At 39.4% G+C, this 20,147-nt stretch overlaps 1 protein-coding gene across 12 annotated transcripts in view; it reads left to right on the forward strand.

Moving 5' to 3' along the window:
• dst (dystonin) overlaps nucleotides 1–20,147 on the forward strand; it is a 116,752-nt gene that overhangs the window by 57,006 nt on the left and 39,599 nt on the right. For 11 of the 12 annotated variants that reach the window (XM_060871887.1, XM_060871875.1, XM_060871878.1 and 8 more), the window contains 16 exons: nucleotides 23–185; nucleotides 296–379; nucleotides 482–589; nucleotides 710–808; nucleotides 7,216–7,350; nucleotides 8,382–8,470; nucleotides 8,573–8,681; nucleotides 9,203–16,645; nucleotides 16,727–16,873; nucleotides 17,064–17,279; nucleotides 17,397–17,546; nucleotides 17,674–17,907; nucleotides 18,390–18,542; nucleotides 18,748–18,981; nucleotides 19,064–19,309; nucleotides 19,400–19,942. In XM_060871887.1, the coding sequence (XP_060727870.1) occupies nucleotides 23–185; nucleotides 296–379; nucleotides 482–589; nucleotides 710–808; nucleotides 7,216–7,350; nucleotides 8,382–8,470; nucleotides 8,573–8,681; nucleotides 9,203–16,645; nucleotides 16,727–16,873; nucleotides 17,064–17,279; nucleotides 17,397–17,546; nucleotides 17,674–17,907; nucleotides 18,390–18,542; nucleotides 18,748–18,981; nucleotides 19,064–19,309; nucleotides 19,400–19,942 (10,153 nt within the window). The remainder of the gene's footprint in view (nucleotides 1–22; nucleotides 186–295; nucleotides 380–481; nucleotides 590–709; nucleotides 809–7,215; nucleotides 7,351–8,381; nucleotides 8,471–8,572; nucleotides 8,682–9,202; nucleotides 16,646–16,726; nucleotides 16,874–17,063; nucleotides 17,280–17,396; nucleotides 17,547–17,673; nucleotides 17,908–18,389; nucleotides 18,543–18,747; nucleotides 18,982–19,063; nucleotides 19,310–19,399; nucleotides 19,943–20,147) is intronic. The other variant, XM_060871886.1, reaches the window with a different exon arrangement.

Below are 20,147 nucleotides of genomic sequence, written 5' to 3' on the forward strand. Positions count from 1 at the left end.
CAAATTTGCAAACATTTGTCAGACTTCGAGATCTGGAAGGCATGAGTAAGTCTCTGAAATACTATAAGGATGCGTACAGTAACCTTGATGAGTGGACCAAAGAGATGGAGGCGAATCAGCTGAAAACTCAAGAGAACCAGCCAGAGGACAGCAAAGCTTTGGCGGAGTTATTAAACCAACAGAAGGTAAGAAATCTATCTTTTTGTGTTCTAATGAAATGAACATTTTCCATAAGTAAAGTGTCATTACACAGGTTTTTTTCATCTAGTCAGACTGTGATATTTCTATGCTTTAGGTGCTTGTTGCGGAAATTGAACACAAGCAGAGCAAGATTGATGAATGTCAGAAGTACTCAGAGCAGTACTCGGTTGGAGTGAAAGTGAGACTGGCTTTCCACCTCATCTTGTTGTAAACCATGATGAAAGGAAATAATCGAGCCACAGAAACACTGACAGTGCATGATGTTATTTTCTGCTTCCAGGATTATGAGCTTCAGTTGATGACCTACAGGGCCATGGTGGACTCTCAGCACAAGTCTCCAGTGAAGAGGAGGAGGATACAGAGCTCATCAGATACCATCCAGCAGGATGTAAGCTAGAAAACAATTCATGAGAAAATTATTTAACAATACGTATTAATTAATAGGAAAACAAATATCAGGCTTGCAATGTTTACTCAAGCTATGCATTTGCTTTCTTTTAATTCTCAGTTTATGGACCTCCGCACTCGCTACACAGCACTGGTCACTCTTATGACACAATATGTGAAGTTTGCAAGTGAAACTTTGAAAAGGGCAGAGGAAGACGAGGTAGGATTTTCATATGATTGTGTCCTTTTTTATTTGTTATTATTCACATGGAGGATTTTTGTAATTGAAATTGCCACAAGTTCAGTTGCTTGCATATGGAACGTCTTTGGGTGCTTTGCAGATTATATTCAAGTTTAATCTTGAATATAATGAAGTGCTTGTTACGGTGTTGCTTCAAATGTGGACATTGGACAGTATGGTCTCTCTGTTCTGCAACAGTAGCTTTTGATAACTGTTTACTTGCTTTTGGGTATACATCCTGTCATTCTGCACACACCTTTCAGTATTCTGAGAGCTCTATGAAAGCTTTTTGTCCCAGTTGGTGCTCTTAAGTGTTCTTTCTTTACAGGCACAATAAGGCAAGCAGCTCCTTTTTACACTATCTTTACATTTAAAAGCTGCTTTTAAATACAAAATATTTAATATTTTGTATTGTTGAAGGTGGAGGGGCATTTTCATGCTTGGTTTGGTAAGTTTCCAGAAGTGTGCCAGAGCCTCCTTTTCTTTCCCTAGCCAAGGACAGGAAGGTAATTTTACCTTTACTTTCAGAAGAAGACATGTATGGACAAAGCTGAGTATAGGAGCTGTTTGGATAGTATGGAGCTGCAGAAAGTGGCACGTGATGAGGAGAACTCCAGGCTCAGACGGCAGGTACTGGAACTAGAGGCGTCGTTGTCCGACAGACAACAGCAGCTGGACATCCTGGGAGGGGAATTAGAGATGCAAAAAAAATGTATTGATGAATTGAATGTACAAAAATCTAAGGCAGAGTATGAAGCGCAACAATACAGAGTTGAGCTGGAGGGTGCTATTAGATCCAAAACTGCCATTGAACAAGAGCTTAAAAATTCGCGTCAGTATATTCAACAGACAGAGGCCAGACAAATGTCTTTGGAGGAGAGTCTTCGCATGCTGCGGAAGAACATAGAAGACAGCACTCTGGCCCGTAGGAAACTGGAAGATCACTTGCGACGCAAGGACAATGATGTCCAAGATCTGGAGGAGCACAGGCGTTCATTGGAGAAGGAGCTGAAAGCCAAGGAGGGTGCTGAAGCAAATCTCCTGAATCAGGTTAGGACCATGGAAATAGATCTGGTCCAAAAGTCTGAATCTAGACTAGTGCATGGTGAATCACGGAAGGAAGTTGTACAGAAATCCACCTCCTCCATCCCTGCACCTGAAGCAGAGGCCCTACAGTTCAAAGTGGATGAACTTGCAATGGGCAAAATGAAAGCTGAAACTGAGATCAAGTCATTGAAGTCTGAGCTGAACTCAATGCTTATGCAGAAGAATATGGCTGATGAAAAAGCACAGCGCTTCAAGGAGCTTCTGGATGATGCAAATACTAGGCTGATGAAGCTTCAGGTGGAAATGGAGTCAGATAGAAACAGCATCAGAAAGAAATCAGACGAATTGAGGCAGGAAGCCTCTGAACTTAGGAAATCTGTCTATATATTTCAAGAACAAGTCAAATCACTTCAGCGAGAAAAATCTTCACTAGAGCACAGAGTGCTGTTTCATAAAACAGAGACTGATGGATTAAAGGAACAACTTAAGATCAGTCAAGGAAAGCTTCTCCAGTGGAGCACTAATGAACAAGAGAATTGTCAGAAACAGAGAAGTCTAGAAGAAGAGCTTACCTCCAAACAGGCTGAAGGTGAACAGATGAAATTTAAGGTGAATGAGCTGAACAGAATAAATCAGTTGTTAGAAGGTGATATCAGACATCTGACGGTAAGTATTGAGTCATTCCAGCAAGAGAAATCACATTTTGAGCAAAAGATAAAAACAGTGAAAAATGAGTCTGAGAGCCTCAAGGAGCAACTGCAGAAAGCAAAAGAAGAAGTAAGCATAAAGACAAGAATAGAAAAGGATTTGCAGCTAAAAGTCAAAAACCTTGAACTAGAACTTCAGAAAAGTGACTTACAAGTGACCCAACTTACAAAGAAAGTAGAGGAACTAAGAAGAACCATGTTGGACAATGAACGCTTAGCAAAGAATCTGAATGCTGAACTTGATAAAGTTAATATGGACATTGGCAGCAAAGATCAGCAAATTAGCATATTTAAATCACAAGCAGAGAGTGCAAAATCTCAGCTGAAAATAATTGAAGAAGAACTTCTTAAAAAAACCCAGACATCGCATGAGCTTCAGTTAAAACTGCGAGACTACAATGAGGAGGTGAAAAAAACATCAGAGTTTCAGCAGAAAGTCAAAACCCTCAATGAAACAATAACAGATTACGAAAGCGATATTAGAAATCTGAAATCAGAGCTGACCACCATATCTGTGGAGAAGAATCTAGCCAATCAAAAGGTCCAGGAGCATAAAGTGGAGATAAATAACTTGAACATGGCATTACAAAAGGCTAAGAATGAAGCACAGAAGGAATCATCAGAGTCTAAGAAGAACATTGCAAAGTTGAGAGAGCTTGAGAATGAACTTGTACGATGCAGACAGACCATAAACCGAATGACTGGCACCTCCGAAAAGGCCGCAGTCAATCTTAAACTGGATATCTCTAGTCTTCAGCGGGAAAAGCAAGCTGCTGACCAGAAGTTACAAGCTTTGAAGACTGAATTTGATGGACTTAATTTAACTCTCAAAAAGACAAAAGATGAGTTGATCAGAGTGACTCAGGAGGGGAAGATGAATCAGTCAAAAATCAAAGAGTTAGAGACAGACCTTCAGAAGAATAGGCTGGTCATTAGAGAGATTAACTCTAATTCTGACAAACATACAGCTAACCTACAACAGGAATGTTCTAACCTTCTTAAAGAGAAAGGTATTGCAGAAGAAAAAATCACAACTCTGACAGCTGAAATTTCACAGCTAAAAATTAAGATGGACCACACTCAAGAAGATCTGATACAAAAGCAGAAGGAAACCGCAGCTGCCAAATTGAGATCTCAAATGTTAGAGGATCAGTTGGAGAATTGTAAGAGAATGCTTGAGGACCTGAAAGGGAAACTTGAGCTGCAGAAGAAAGGCTATGAGACACAGTTACAGTTGGTGCAGAGTGAGATGGAGCAAAAACTGGCATTGCAGGAGTCACGAATGAAACTAGAATGTGACAGAAAATCAAAGGAACACTTGCATAGTGCTGAAACAATTGAACGAGACAACCAGCAACTCTTGCAGGAGATTGAGAAGCTGAAAACATTGCATTTAAATGCCCTGAAAGCCAAACAGGAAGCTCAAAAACAACTTGACAGCACGTCTTCTCAACTGGAACAATCCAGGAAACAAAAAGGAGCTTTAGACCTTGAATTGCTTAAAGCAAAATCTAAGATTACAGAATTAGAAACCGAGAAAATCAGAGTGAAATCCAGCATCACACAACTGGACAATATCCGCAAAGAGAACTCTGAAGAAACAGCGAGACTGAAGCAGATGTTGACAGAGACTAAACAAAAATTAATGATGTCAGAAAATGAAGCAAAGTCCTCAAAGGACCAGATTGCTTCATACATAAAAGAAGTGAAATCTTTACAGGAGAAGAACCTAAAGCTTGAAGTGACATACACCTCGGAGATTAAACGTCTGAAAGAGTCCGAAATTGGGAATCAAGTCAATCATCAGTGCGCCAAAGACGGTGAGCTTGCAAAGCTGAAGACCGAGTTGATGTTGACGCAGAAAATATTGTCTTCCTATGAAGAGGCCAAACAAAATCTGGAGGAGGAACTTAAGAAAATGAAAGTGACTTCAGAGGTAAATATCAATAAGAATGTGTTAATGTTTTTAAATTAGCTACTGCGATTTTATGTAGATTTTCTGGTTTTCATACATTTGCCTGAAAAAAAAAAAATTACTAACTTTCAGTTAATCTCTTGCTTTTAGATAGCTACTTTGAAGAAGGATAAAGTATTGGAAGAACTGAAAATTGTGAAACAAGACAAAATGGTACCCTTGGATAAAACATCCCATGAACTAAGGATAACTGAAAACTCTATTTCAAGTTCGTCTAGACAGGACCAACATTCAACTCTCTCCAATAACAACCAAAGCAATCTTACTGAACATACATTTACATCCCTGAAAAGCTCATTGTCAGACAAAAGCAAGTCTGGGAAAAATCAGTCTGTAACATTTAATATCATCACCACTGAGTTGTTTGACGGTGAATCTGATCCCTCAAAGATAAGTAAACCGAGTGAGTCAAGCTTGCCAAAGCTTCAAGGACTGAGGGGTCGGGTCAGTATTAAAAAGTTGATTAAAACCAAAATAATTACTGAGGAAATTGCACTGAAGTTAAAAACTGGATTGATAACAATGGAAGAGGTTCAAGCATCACTAGCCCAGTTCACTGGTAAACCTGTTTCAATTGCTGGGATTTATATTGAATCTGGCAAGAAAAAGGTTTCTTTTATGGACGCAGCAACGTCCGGTGTTATGGCGAAGACGTATGCTATTGAGTTTTTGGAAGCACAGGCTGCCACAGGAGCCATTATTAATCCAATTACTGGTGAAAGCTGCAGTGTTTCAGAGGCTATTGATAAAGGCATTATTGGTGGGGAGTTTAGGGAAAGATTAACAGATGCTGAAAAAGCAGTCAATGGTTACCCTCACGGTGGAAAACTACTCTCCGTCTTTCAGGCTATGGAGGAACGAATTTTAGACAGACACAGAGGGAAGGGTATACTTGAAGCACAAATTGCAACTGGAGGGCTGATTCATCCATTGATTGGCATGCGGGTTCCACCAGATAGTGCCATTGAACAGGGACTCATAAATCAAGCCACCCTCCAAACTCTGTTTGATCCCATCACTAATCCAAAGAGTTTCCACAACCCAGAAACAGGACAGAGAGCATACTATAATGAACTCCTTAAATTGTGTGTATATGATGTCAATGGTGGTGTTTATCTTCTACCCTTTGGAAATGATCATATTTCTACCGCAGCGAGCACTCACAGAGTGTCAGTCATTAACAGTTGTACTGGTGCAGAGATGTCGACATATGCAGCTTACAAGGCTAATCTCATCGATAAAAGAATCTACCTGTTCCTCTCGCAACAGGAGAGCGAATGGCAAGAGATGACCGTGATTGACTCAAGTGGGAAACTTTTGCATACTATAACTGATCTAAAGAGTGGTAGACAGTTTTGCATTGAAAATGCTCTCAGTCTAAACATCCTTCAATCAAGTGAACTTCAGAGCTACCGTAGTGGTCAAATGAGCATCTGTGAGCTCGCTGACCTTCTGATTTCTAGAAAGGTTGTGATAAAGAATAAGCACAGCCCCATTGCAGGGCTCTGGGATATAACTTTCAAGAGAAGACTCTCTGTTGTCAAAGGATTTCAACAAAACCTCCTGGATAGGCTCACTGCACTGAAACTCCTTGAAGCTCAAGCCTGCACCGGAGGCATCTGTGACCCTTCATCGGGTGACAGATTTCAGATCGCAGATGCTGTACACCATGGACTTCTGGATGAAAATTTTGCGCGACCTCTGCACCAGTATGAGCAAGCCTACTATGGCATCATCCATCCCCAAACTGGAAAGACGCTGACAGTAGGTCAGGCAATGCACGAGAACCTGTTTCCTAAAGATATTGGACTCCGATGTCTTGAATATCAGCTTGCAACCGGAGGCCTGATAGACCCAGAAACCCATAACAGGGTCTCTTTGGAGGAGGGACTCAACAACAGTCTTATAGACAAGGCAACAGCTGCACACATGAAAGATGATCACTCACTGGCCAAAAATATCACCTGTCCAAAAACAAAGCGAAAAATTTCTTTTAAAGAAGCTCTGGAGAAAGGTGTCTTCGATAGCCACACTGGACTCCTGCTGCTTGAAGCTACAAAGCCTCATAATGTTGGGGCCACATCGTCTTTCCAATATATTTGGACATATCGTCACTTCTAAAGCAGAATTTATAGATATTTGAGCAAAAATAGAAGCAGAATTGTGCAATTGTTGTTAACTACAAACGAAAGTGAATAACCACTGGCTTTAAGCAAATGGATATTGGTAGCTATTAGCTTCCGATTCTTGTTAGAATGTTAGTTTCATTACAAATGACTAGGTGTTGGCAAGTAACGTAACCAGAATGTAATGGGTTTATGAGTCACAGAACGTGTGGTGTATATGTATACATATGTATCTATGTTTCAGAACTGAGAAGGTTTTTTTCCCCCTTATAAAATGTGTATATTTGTTTATCTTATATTTTCCACAGCTATTTGTATGAAACCACCGAGCACAAACTCTCAAACATCCGTCTAACAAAAATAAATATTTAGATTTTTATTTTATGTATTTAATTACTCGATTTTTTTCTTTTTCAAGTAATAAGCACGATGGCATGGAGAGACATTTTCTCATACGCAACATAACAGCAATTAGTTGAAGTTTCCTGCTTTTGTAATTCATTTCACAACGTCTTTTTCCACAAACTTCAGAAATCGGTTGAAGAGGAGAGAAAAGAGCACGGTGATAAAGTTAGCAAGTTATTAAACTGGATGTCTGATGTGAACAAAAACGGAAAGGCTGTAAGAGATGACAAAGGCAGCACAGAGAGCTGTAATAAGTCTCAGGTAAATCACTTTCTGCAATGTTTTCATCCCCCCCAAATAATGTTTTTCCAGACTTCCAGCGAGTCACATCCAAAACTTACTGTTCATTTTTATGTATGTACATTACTTGGAATAAAGAAATGAACTGTGTATATCTGTTTGCATTACTTTTAAATTTTAAATGAATTACATGTCTCTTCTGTCATGATATGATGACAATATGTTCACAAGCACACAAAGTACACAATCACATTTATCATAAACATCGAAGATGATTGGAATACATACTACTTTATTTACACATAAATCATTATCCTTCATCAAAAAACAAATGCATGCACAAGTAATTCATCTTCATCTTACTTAAGTGCAAAAGTTACACAGATATATTTTCTGCATGAAGGAATCTTTCATCCTTACACTAAATACACTCCATATTTATTACACATGCATAGATTCTTTTTTTACATGCATTTAAACGATACCCAGATGACTTCACCATTTTATATCTTTTCCAAATACCCAGAATAGAAAAGGTTTCATCCAATAGTTTTCATGTTTTAATGGCAATGGATTACAGAAGCCTCAGCCATTTAAGCCATTTTGCTTCATGAGTTGACACGAGACCTGTATATGGGCTTATTTGTCCTTTCTCTCACTGTTACTATGCTCAGTTCTAAAAGGCATATACATGGAAAGGAGCAAAAAAGTGCTCATAGCCCCCACACCATACAAACACTCATTTAAATAAATAAAAATTGTCACCCTATAATCTGATTCCACTGAACAAGTGGCATAGATTTGTTCAAGCAAATGAAGGTACAATCAAACCCATTCTGTAGTCCAGCGTTATAGAGCAATTTGTATACACACAGAATCCATTTTTACACATCAACACTAAAAAAATGCATGCATTTAGAGTTTATAATTAGAATTCTTTACAGTGCAACGTGGACAGCTTATTCATTTATTTATTTATTTATTTAGACAAGCTATGGACATTGCAAAAAGCTGTTAATGAACTAATGTTAATGTTTAACTCATTATACCAGATTCCTGTGGAAGAAGTTTTATCTAAGAAGGAACAAGTTACAGAAGCAATAAGAAGTACACAGCTGATGCTGAACAAGCACAGTGACAAGTGTGTTCCTTTATTTCTTTCACATCAAACAAAAGAAAAATCTGTTTTATTGTTTAAATCAGAAAGTTGAATTATGAATGATTTTATTTTCTTATTTATTAGGATGTCTGAAAAGGAAAAGTGTGAAGCAAAAGAACAGCTAAAACTCCTCCATCAAGCCCATAGTGAGCTCTCGCAGATGAGTGTGAACCAGACACCCGCTGCTGAACAGGTGAGAGAGATGAAGTCATTCTGCTGCAACTACATGAGCGACATGCTTTCGTCAGTGCATGACTAACATGTTACAGCTCACTGAGCATGACACTGTGTGAAAGGTTTCAAATATATGTTCACACTAACATTTTATACTCATCCCTGGGTAAGGTGTTTTTTGTTTTTTTTTTTTAAACTGAGTGAACTGAGTATGCTGTAAACATAGCAGAGCATGAGTTTATAATGCTACTTGTTCTTACTTCACAGCAAACAGCAAAATTTTTCGCCCCACTGCAGTAATGCTCATTGTGTTGTCTTTAACCAACGTTGTTGTTTTTGCAAGATACTGAACGTTCTGTCCACAGATGCATGAGAGCTTTTAATTCTGCTCTTCTTGCTGTTGAAAGTCTGATTTGACTGTTGAAAATGAACTGTAAACTTGTGTAAAGGGTGAGTACATGTTTAACCTTGTAAAAGAATTTTAAACACTAAGTAATTTCACATTCACGATGCAGTTTTAATTCCTATTTCTTTTTGCAGGAGTTTGAAGTCATCGAAGGCATTCTTGATGTGGGAAAAGGAGCAGTTCTGTCTGTATGCCGTGCAGTACAAACTGGTCTCATTGACCACTGCACTGGGCTCAGTCTCCTTGAGGCCCAACTCATAACATCTGAACTCATCTTACCTGAATTCCACATGTGTCTAGACTTGGACGATGCATTCAGGCACAACCTCGTGGATGAACCCATGTATAAACAACTCCAAGACTTGAATGAAGCCAATAAACGTGTTCAAATCCCACGGTATGCTTCTGAACCTTTGCCAGCGGTAGCTGCAGTGAAGGACGGGGCAATTTCTGAGCGTCTAGCTGTAAGGATCATTGAGATCCAGCTAGCAACTGGTGGGTTAAGGGTGACATACCCTGGAGAAAATGTAAGTCTTGAGAGGGCATTTGAATTTGGCCTAATTCCCCACTCGCTGTATATTAAAATATTACAAAGACAAAATACCTGGAAGGATTTAATTGATCCTAATACAGCTGAAAAAGTTTCACTTATTCAGCTTGTACAGCGTAGTATTGTGCACGAGGAGACAGGGCTTCGTGTACTGGCAGTGAAGTCTGGAAAAGATGGAAGTATAGTGTTTTCGTCCGGAAGAGAGGTCAGCATTCTGAGAGCGACACATGAGGGTCTGATAGACCGAGAGACCATGCTCCGGCTGCTAAGTGCACAGCTCTCTGCAGGAGGTATAGTTGATCCTAGAACAAACTGTAAGCTTACAGTAGAAGAGGCCTTATTTGAGGGGCTTATTGATCAGGAAACTGCCAGTGGGATTCTGAGCCATCAAGCACAGAATGGTGGCATCATAAACCCTAAAACTGGGGTTAGACTTACAGTTGATGAAGCTGTACAGTGTGATTTAATGAGTTCCAGAAGTGCCCTGTTAGTTCTGGAGAAACAGAAATGTTTCATGGGCCTCCTCTGGCCACACTCTGGTGAAATCCTCAATGTCTCAAGGTCCATACAGCATGAAATCATCACTGAGAAACTGGCACATGAGGTTTTGTGTAATCGACATAAAATAGCGGCATTTTACATACCAGAGAACTCTGAGGTAGTTGATATTGACTCTGCTGCAAAGAGAGGTTTCATCAACGCTTGCACAGTAGACTTTTTAAAAACGGTACAAATACCTGATATGTTCCCGGATGTAGATGATCTCAATGACCGATTTTCATCATGGCTAGTAATGTGTGAGCTTCAAATTGATGCCTCTGAAAGATCCAGAGAAGGATTGGAAGCTAACGAAAAGAGTACAAATGCCCCATCTTCATTGGAAGCCAAACAGCTTTTTGTTTCATTTTTAATGATGAACAGCTACATGGACCCCAAATCAGGAAAGAGGCTTTTAATTTTTGATAGGCAGTTAAATAAAATGGCTAAAGTATTACTAGAAATGTCAGAAATTGACACACATGCGTCATCTCTAGATAAGGACTTTGCAGATGATTTAAACATCACAGGCACTGGTGAATTGGCAGTTTTACATATTGATGAGCCTTTACCAAGAATAGTAGAAGGGAGTATTTCAGAGATGTCCATTGATTGTGATCCTTATGTAAAAACCATTGAATCGGAAGGGCTTACCACAGGGTCAGCTGAAGTCTTTAATACTTCGCTGGAAAGAGCCATGAAAGCACCTGAGATTAAGACAAGTGAAAGTGCATCTGAGGATACAAATACAGATGCATGCCCACAGTATCACCCACATGAGATTAATCCACTAGTTTCAGATGTAGAGAAGGATGCACCATTGATTTACAGAGAAAATTCATTTCAAGAAACATATAAAGACACCACACAGTGCTCTGTAGGGTGCAGTGAAAAAACTGAACATTCTAATTTGCTCACTGAATACAGACAACGTGAAAGTGTGTATGACGAAAAACTGGAACGAGATCATGTGTTGTGCCTTCTGAGGGACCAAATAAAAGAGGGCGGCATTTTAGATGTCATCTCTTTAAAGCGTTACAACCTCAATGATGCTTTTGTTAGGGGCCTCATTGATGATGAGACCGTGTTAGAGGTTCTTGCACTGCAGCTTGGAAGGCAAAATATCACACGAAACAAAACCGTGACCATGTCAGTATTGAAACAAGCCGTATCAGAAGGATACATATCATCTCACATAGCTTTACAAATCAAGCAGCAGCAAAAGTTGCTTAGTGATTCACCTGAAAAAAGCATCAGTGCTTCGGGGGCTTGTGAGATGGGTTTGATCACTGATAATGTTGGCAGATTTGTCCTTGATTCAGAAGATGCCCAAAAGGCCCCGACTGATCCAAATGGAAATTGTGATAATGAAGCAGATGATGTAAAGAGTGACGAGATGTCTGCTTTGGACTTAAGTGAAAATCGTCCAGATACTGAAAGTGCAGTTAATAGGTCCGAAGAAGTCAACCAACTACCAACAAACCCCAAGCAAATGAACTGGAGTTTGGACTCATCATTTGCCTTAAATACAATTTGTAATGAGGAGATTGGAGCAATATGTCCAAGTGCTGAAATTCTGTTAGCAAATTCAGCACAATTAACCAGTGGATTAGACTCCACCTTCTTGGTAAAAACACACAATGAGGATAAGATAAAGAAACACAGTGTTGAAATCACACCTGTGGTCTTGAGTGAAAATAGTGAAAATGCAGGAAATCCAGAAGAATTCAGACATTCAGAAGAATCAGCAAATTCAAATAAAAATTCCAGTATTTTTGACTCACCATTCATCTTAAATTCAGTTGGTTATGCGGACGTGACTGCTGAGGAGTTTGATAAAAATTCTTTAAATGCTGAAAATGCAATGAAAAGGCCAGATGAAGCCATTCATCTGTTAGCACCTTCGACAGAGTTGACTAATAGTTCGGACTCATCGCTCACTTTAAAAACAGTTAGTGCTGAGGAGGTTAATGATAAACGTTCAAGCAATAAGTATGGATTAATGACCACGGCTGAAAGCAATGCTTTATTATCTAATTTAACACAATTCACTAGTAGCTCAGAATCTAGCTTAAAGACAGTTATTGGTGAGGGAATCAGTGAGGAGAGGTTTGATGATAAGAGTCTGAAAACTGAAAATGAGCTGAAACAAACAGAGAAAGCCTCTAATCTATTAGCAACACGAGAAACGCAACTGGCCGATAGCTTGGACACATCATTTACTTTAAAAACAGCAAGTGACAAGGACATCATTGATGGGGATTTTAGTGATAAAGGTCTACATGCTGAAGATGAGATGATAACACTTGAAGACAATTATCTGTCAGCAAACTCGGCACAAATTAACAGTAGTTTGGACACATCATTTAAGGCAGATAGTGATGATAAGCTCTTTCATGACCTTGGAGAAAAATGTCCAAATACTGAAAGTGCAATAAAACAACCAGAAGACACTCAGCTACCAAAAAATTCAAAACAAATCACATGTGGTTTAGACTCACTGTTACTATTAAATGCAGGTAGTGATGTGGAGATCACTGTTCTCGAGAAAGAAAGTTTTGAGATCTCTGTTGTGAACAGTGAAAAATGTGCAAGTACTGACAATGCAGTAAATAGGACAGAAGACACTCATCTATCAGCAAATACAAAACAAGTGATCAGTAGTGAAGTTGGCGAGGAGATAACGACTGTGAAGTTTCTTGAAAAATCTCCAAGTAATGAAAATACGCCAGATGAGGTCAGTAGTTTATTAACAACTTCAACACATTTGACCAGTACTATGGACTATGTTGACAAGCTCACTGCTGGAGAGTTTGGCGAAAAAAGTCTAAGTACTGAAAATACAGTGACAGGATTAAAGGAAAACCTTCATCCATTAATAAACACAACACAAATGCCCAGTAGTTTGGACTTGCCATTTTTGCTAACAATGTCTGGAGATGATTTAACTGCTGAGAGGTTTGGTACTGATGAAATTGAAATGAAAAGAACCGAGCAAAACAATCCGGCACTGATGACCAGTAGTCTGAACTCAACATTATTGTTCCCAGTAGTTAGTGATGAATTTACTGGAGAAAAATGTCCAAGTTCTGAAAGTAGTTTGAACACATCATTTACATTAAAAATCACAAATGAGGAGTTTGCTAAAAAATGTCCCAGTGCTGAAAATACAATGAAAAGCACAAATGAAGTCTCTCCTCTATTAAGAACTCCAACACAAATTGCCAATAGTTTTGACTCATCTTTTACCTTAAAGACAGCTTGTGATGATGAGATCACTGTTGAAAAAGATGTAAACAAAAAACAATGTAAAAGTAATGAAAGTGAGCTGAAAACATTAGAGGAATCCACCAACACAACAACGCATATATATAGCTTGAATTCATTGTTCACTCTAAAGGCTGCTGTTGAAAAATGTCCAAGTACTAAAAATGGAGTGAATAAAAGAACAGAGGAAGCATTTCCTCCATTAATGAGTAGTAGTTTGGAGACCTCGTTCACCTTAAACTCAGGTAGCAAAGAGATGACTGATGACACATTTGGCGAAAAAAGTCCAAGTACAGAAAATTCATCGAGGACAACTTTAGGGACTCCTCTGTCAACAGACTTAACACAAATGTCCAGTAGTTTGGATCCTTCATTCACCCTAATGACAGATAATTTCGAGATCTGTGCTAAGGACTTAAGTAAAAAATGCCCAAGTTCTGAACATAATTCAGTGAAAAGAACAGAGGAAGCCACCAGTTTATCATTAAACACAACACAGGACACACCACTCACCCTAAAAACAGATGGCATTGAAATGCATGGTGAAAACTATCCAAGTACTGGAAATTCAGTGAACAGGACAGAGGAAGCCACCCCTCAATTAACAGGTTCAACAGTAATGACGAATAGTTTGGACTCCTCTTTCAGCATTAATGCAAAGGATGTCACTAATTACATGCTTAATGAAAAATGTCCAGGTGAAAATGCAGATGAAGCTTCTTTTTCAACACACTTAACTACTGGTCTTTTGTGTTGGGATTCATTATATACCTTCATGAAAGATAGTGATGAGATCCCTGCTGAGGACTTAAGTGAAAAATGTCCCGGTATTGAAGATGCAGTGGTCAGAGCAAAGGAAGCTGTTCCTCGATTACAAACTCCAACAAAAATGATCAGTAGTTTGGACGCCTCGTTCACCTTAAAGGCAGATAGTGACGAGAGCACTAACGATGCGTTTGGCAAAAAATGTCCCAATACTGAAAATGCAGAAAAGACATCAGAGGCAGATTCTTTATCAACAAACTTGACACAAATGACCAACAGTTTGGATTCATCATCAACCTTATTGATAGATAGTGATGAGATACCTGCTGAGGAGTTTAGCAAAAAATGTCCAAGCTCTGAAAATACAGTGAACAAAAAAATCAGTAGTTTGGGCTCCTCATTAACCTTAAAGACAGATAGTGTGGAGAGCCCTGATGGTGAGATTTGTGAGAAATGTACAAGTACTGAAAATGTAGTAAACAGGACAGAAAAAGATACTCCTTTAAGCATCGCAACACAAATGGACAGATGCTTAGACTCCTCATTCATCTTAAAGACAGATAATGATATCACTAAAGAATTGTTGTATGGCATATGTTCAAGTACTGAAGTGAAAAGAACAAAAGAAACCAATTGTCTATCAGGAAATACTGAGAATGCTTTGAACAGGACAGAGGAAGTTCAAATACACAACTCAACTAATATGATCAGTAGTTTGGACTCAGGTTCCGTTAGTGAGGCAATCACTGATCAGAACCTAAGTGGAAAATGTCCAAGTACTGAAAATTTAGAGGCAAGACCAGAGGTCACCGCTCATGTATTAACAGACACAACACAAATGACTAGTCTGAACTCCAAACTGCTCTTAAAGACAATTAGTGATACTTCTTCAGCCGTTGATTTTGATCCAGGAAAACAGGGTTTAGAGGATCTTGGCAGTTCACATTGTTTGGATATCAAAAATGCCATAGATAAAAACCATACAGAGTTGGGGGATGTTCCAGAAAAAGAGAATTATCTGTCATTTTTTCAGGCTCCTTTAACCAGTGTTGGTCATGTGGCTTTTAATGAAGCAGCAGTAAACCAGAAGATAAATTCTGCTGAGAGTGAATCTGGAATATCCTTTTCGTTGCAAAGTGATAATTCTGATAAAAGAAACACAGAGAGCTTACAGAATATACACAAACAGCATAGTGCTTTCAGTGAGAAACAGCAAACAGTTAGTATATTCCCCACTGAGGGAGAGTCAGAGAGCATGAATGCAATGGAAGAAATAAAAAAACTAACAGATAGTGAACCATCTTTATCCTCTTCTACATTGGTTAATTTATCAGATACGAGAGCTGCCAGCAAAACAAACGTGAGCCCTGAATCAAGTGAAAAAGTCAAAGATCAGGAACAGAGTGTATTGTCTCGGTCAGTAGATATTAATGAGAGGCAAACAAATGAGTACAAGAAAGATCTGACTCAGTGTACAATAAGCAAGACTGATGTGATTGGGCTAGAGCCTGAGCATGAGTGCAAGTCAGGAACAGCTAATGACCATGCAGCTTTTAAAGCAGTAGTGACTCAATCCAGTCATACTGGTGTCAGTGTTGACAATGAAATCGTCAATGACATTGTCTTGGTCAACACCTCAGAGTCTATGGACATGTTTAAGGAGTGTCTCCACAGCAAAGTTTGCACAAGTCCAACCTCAAAGTTCTTGCCAGATGTAACTCTCAGTGATGATTCAATTTTTGAGCAGCACTTGGCTGAGCAAGGTGAAGTATCTGACACAGCAATTGAGTTGTGCCTGCCTAACTCCGGTTTTGTCATATCTGAGACAAACAGATATGATGCAGGAAGTTTAGAGTGCAAAACCACCATCATTCCAGCGCACATTATGGGAGAAGAGTCTTCAAAGTCTGTTACACTGAAGCCCAACATTCCACCAAATTTCCCACACAAAGACTCCAGATATGTTGAACATTATGGAGATAAGCTGTGTGTGAATACGTCCATGATGGAGAGTAAATTTACACCAGTTTATGAAAAGGAACTGGAACAAACTACAGCAAAAGGAGCTGTAAATGAGATCCAGAGAAAGGAAAGTCATGCCCTTGACCTCAATGAGAGCGTTTCATCCACTGCTGCAACTCCGCATGACTCTCAGATCCTTGTCGAGAACAAAGATCCAGCTCAAGAACCAAGTAGTCCAGTGTTAAAGCAGCCTCAGCTTCAAGAGATGATTCAGGAGATGTCTGAACCAGAAATGCTGAAAGAACCTTTGGGTTGGCTGGGAACCACTGGTCAGGGAGATGAAGGCTCACTTGTAGAAGGTGTTGTTCAGCCCAAAGCTGCTGCCGGTGACAGTTGTGAGGATGACATCTTTCCATCAGCTTGGTCCAGTCAGCAGAGCTCTAAGGCGAATGTTGCAACCACTGAGGAAGAGGAGGAGGTCAAATTTAGACCCAAAGTGAGCAGTAAACTTGAGATATGATTTTAAATTTGGATAATATAAATTAGCACCTAATCATTATTTTGGTATATGTTGCAGGAATGTTCCACTCAGCATTACTTAGAGTGTGTTGGTAAACTCCAGGATCACTATGACACACTTGAAGACATCAGGAATGATTTTTTAACTCAGAGCTCTTTAGCTGTTCACATTGAAGGTTTACAAGAACAACTGGAAGCAGCTCAGGTTCGTTTATCATTGCTAAGTTTCATTTTTCTTATTGCTTCATATACTTAAATCCTTTTTCTAGCTTGTTTTCTTCTGATTTTGTACATCTGCTTTACTAGCTAGATACATTTTCAGCCATCTCCATTTATCATTTTGTTTCTGTGTGTATAATGTCTGATAACAAACTTTTTTGTACAAACATTTCTAGTCTTTGGTTGCACAGCTTGCTGCATTTCCTGCCAGTTTGACCTCAGATTTGAAGGTAGCGGAGCAGCTTTTAAATTCTGCTGATGAGCTCATCCCCACACAAGTCCAGCAGGATTTAGCTGCAGTTTTTGTCGATTTGAAAGCCACTTTCACAGATGTTTGCCATTTATCATCTGAGAGACATAACACAATTCTCCAGGCCATCGATGCAGCCAAGGTCAGTATCTGAGAATAGACCATATTCCTTTACTAATTTAGGATTAGAATAGTTGCACATTGTTGACAAAAGACTTATTCCTAGGACACATCTGGTCCATGTCTGAATGTTTTTCAGGGAAATTTGGAGTGTACCTTTCAAGACCTTCTTAGCTCCCTTGAAAAGCTTTCATCTTGTATACAAGATAATCATGAAATAGTGTGTAAGCTTGACATCATAACCACAGATGACTTTGAGACAGTTAAATATAGGATTCAACAAAACAAGGTATGATTCTTAAAAAAAAAAATCCAGTTTTATTTATTCATCAACATTTCTTGAAAAAAAGATTAATGCAATGTAAAGTATACTGGAATTTAAGTCAATCTTTCAAGATTTTTTAATTTATTTTCAGGATCTAGAGAAGAACCTATCCGGTACTCGACAGAATCTAGAAGATACAGCTTTTGATGTCCAGAACTTCATATCCGAGCATGCACAGTTCCTAAACCCAGCCCAGAACAGACAGATGCTGAAATGTCTCAGTGCCACACAGAGAGCCTTTAAAGAACTGATGGAGCGAGTGTTTACTCAGAGGCACGCACTGGACCTCCATTTGGAGATCTGTGAGGATGAGATTCGACAGCAGGTCTGAATGACTCCAAATCCTCTTGGAGTTCATTGAAATTTGTTGAGCTGATTTGGACTGGATGCATTTTCTGATTGAATCAATATGTCATTATGCTGTTGGTAGGAAATGCTCTAATGTCATGGTTGCATGATCTCCCTAACAACACAGCAATAACATTGCATGACCACATAATACAAGTATTTTTTGATCATGTTCACATTTTGCAGGCTTCAAGAAAGCGTTCAGCACTTACTCCAGAGGACCAAAGCTTTTTATTGTGCATCTTCTTTGGAATGCTTTCCAGCAAGTCAATCCTAACACAACCAAGACCACTTTTGTGTACATTTTGTCACTTATTTGGTCAAAACCCAAAACCCTAATCTTGTTAATAGCTAGCATGTTTACAGCATACTCGGTCATGTTCACTTTTTGGAATGTCGAAGTGTTTTAAATCGAGACAATTTTCATTTTATTTTAACTCAAGTTGTCATTTATGTCAGAATGCTGTTGAGAAGCAGAAGGAGTTTGTAGCCAAACTTCAGGAGCTGTGTGATGACCTAACTCAGACCGAGAACCGTCTCATCGGCCACCAGCAGCAATCCAGCAGTGCAAAGAGTGTGGGAGACATCCAGCAGCACCAACAAGAGAACCAGGTATACACATGCATACAGTACAAGGCTGAGAACACACACACACACACACACACACATATATATATATATATATATATATATATATATATATATATATATATATATATATATATATATATATATATAAAAACTGTAAATATGTATCTTCTTTTGTATGATTGGTACTAAATACATGCCTGCTGTTCTCTCTCCACTGTTTTATCAGGCTTTGCAGAAAGACATCCAGGTGAATGTAAATGCCTTGAATGAAGTCATCAGTAGCACTAAGAAGTTCCTAGAGGAGAACCGGAGCAAACTGACACCTGAGCAGGTGGCTGCTATTGAACTCAAGCTAGAAGAGGTGAAGTGCAAATCCAATATGCTTAACCAGAGAGCAGAGGAAACCAGGAAAGAACTGGAGAAAGTTGTGACGACTGTTATTAAACAGGAGACGGAAAAGGTTGGACATTTTCTACTGCTACCGCTTTCAGCGCTGACAATTCTTGCTTTTTTTAAGTGTTCTGAAAAATATGTGTGTTTAGGTTGCAGCTGTGGAACAACTTGAAGAGACCAAAAACAAAATAGAGGTTCTCTTAGACTGGGTATCCAACATCGGGAAAGAAACAGAGATGGCGAAAGAGAACGGAAACATGCCAGTTGAAGGAAAAATAACAGGAGTGGAAGATGACCCTAATGGAAACGCACTGGACGCCACAGATAACACCTCACAGTGGTCAGGTGAAGACAATAAAGAATTGGATATGGATCAGCAATATGAGAGGCTTAAGGTAAGTAGAATATTCCAGTTGATTTGTCATGTTTTAGTGAGCAGTAAAGTTTGCAATCAAATACATAACGTTAAAACATCCTTTTTGCAGGCTCACCACCAAGAGATCCTCTCCCAGCAGCAAGACTTAATTATTGCCACCCAGTCTGCCCAGGCTCTGCTGGACAAGCAGGCAGATGTCCTCTCTCCATCAGAAAAAGAGCAGCTCCAGAAGAGCATCCAAGAGCTGAGAGAGTGCTATGAAGTCTCTCTCACCCAGGCTGAGCAGCAGATGAAACAGATACAAAGTGTTCAGGAGGAGCTGCACAAGTTCGAAGGTGACTATGAAGAGTTTGGAGTGTGGCTACAGCAGGCACAGGAGCAGCTGGCAGAGCTGGGAGCCCCCACTGGCCACTTGGCTGTTCTGCAAGAGAAGCTTGAGAAGCAGAAATGCTTTTATGAGGATGTGATCTCCCACAAGGGGGACTTGCGTTTCATTACCATCTCAGGACAGAAAGTGCTGGATGTGGCCAAGGCCTGCAGCCGTAAAGAGCGTAAGCAGGGATTGCTTGATGTGGACACTTCAGGAACATGTGCTGCTGTGAAGGAGAAGCTGGACTCTACTGCTACTCGATACAAAGCCATGCACACCCAAGTAATTCACTTTAACTTTGCTTGTATGAAAAGCATGGTGCTTTCCTTTTTTGACGACCAACAGATGGCAGCATTTCTATGCAAATAAACGATAGACCCTGCGTATCATCCGGAGCATATACCTCAGGATATTAACCCAATAAATCTCTATCTTATTATACAATCTAGCATTATTGGTAATGTTTATGAAACACGTCTTTATTGTT

This window comes from Tachysurus vachellii, chromosome 6 (assembly GCF_030014155.1).
Source record: "Tachysurus vachellii isolate PV-2020 chromosome 6, HZAU_Pvac_v1, whole genome shotgun sequence".
Classification (NCBI taxonomy): domain Eukaryota; kingdom Metazoa; phylum Chordata; class Actinopteri; order Siluriformes; family Bagridae; genus Tachysurus; species Tachysurus vachellii.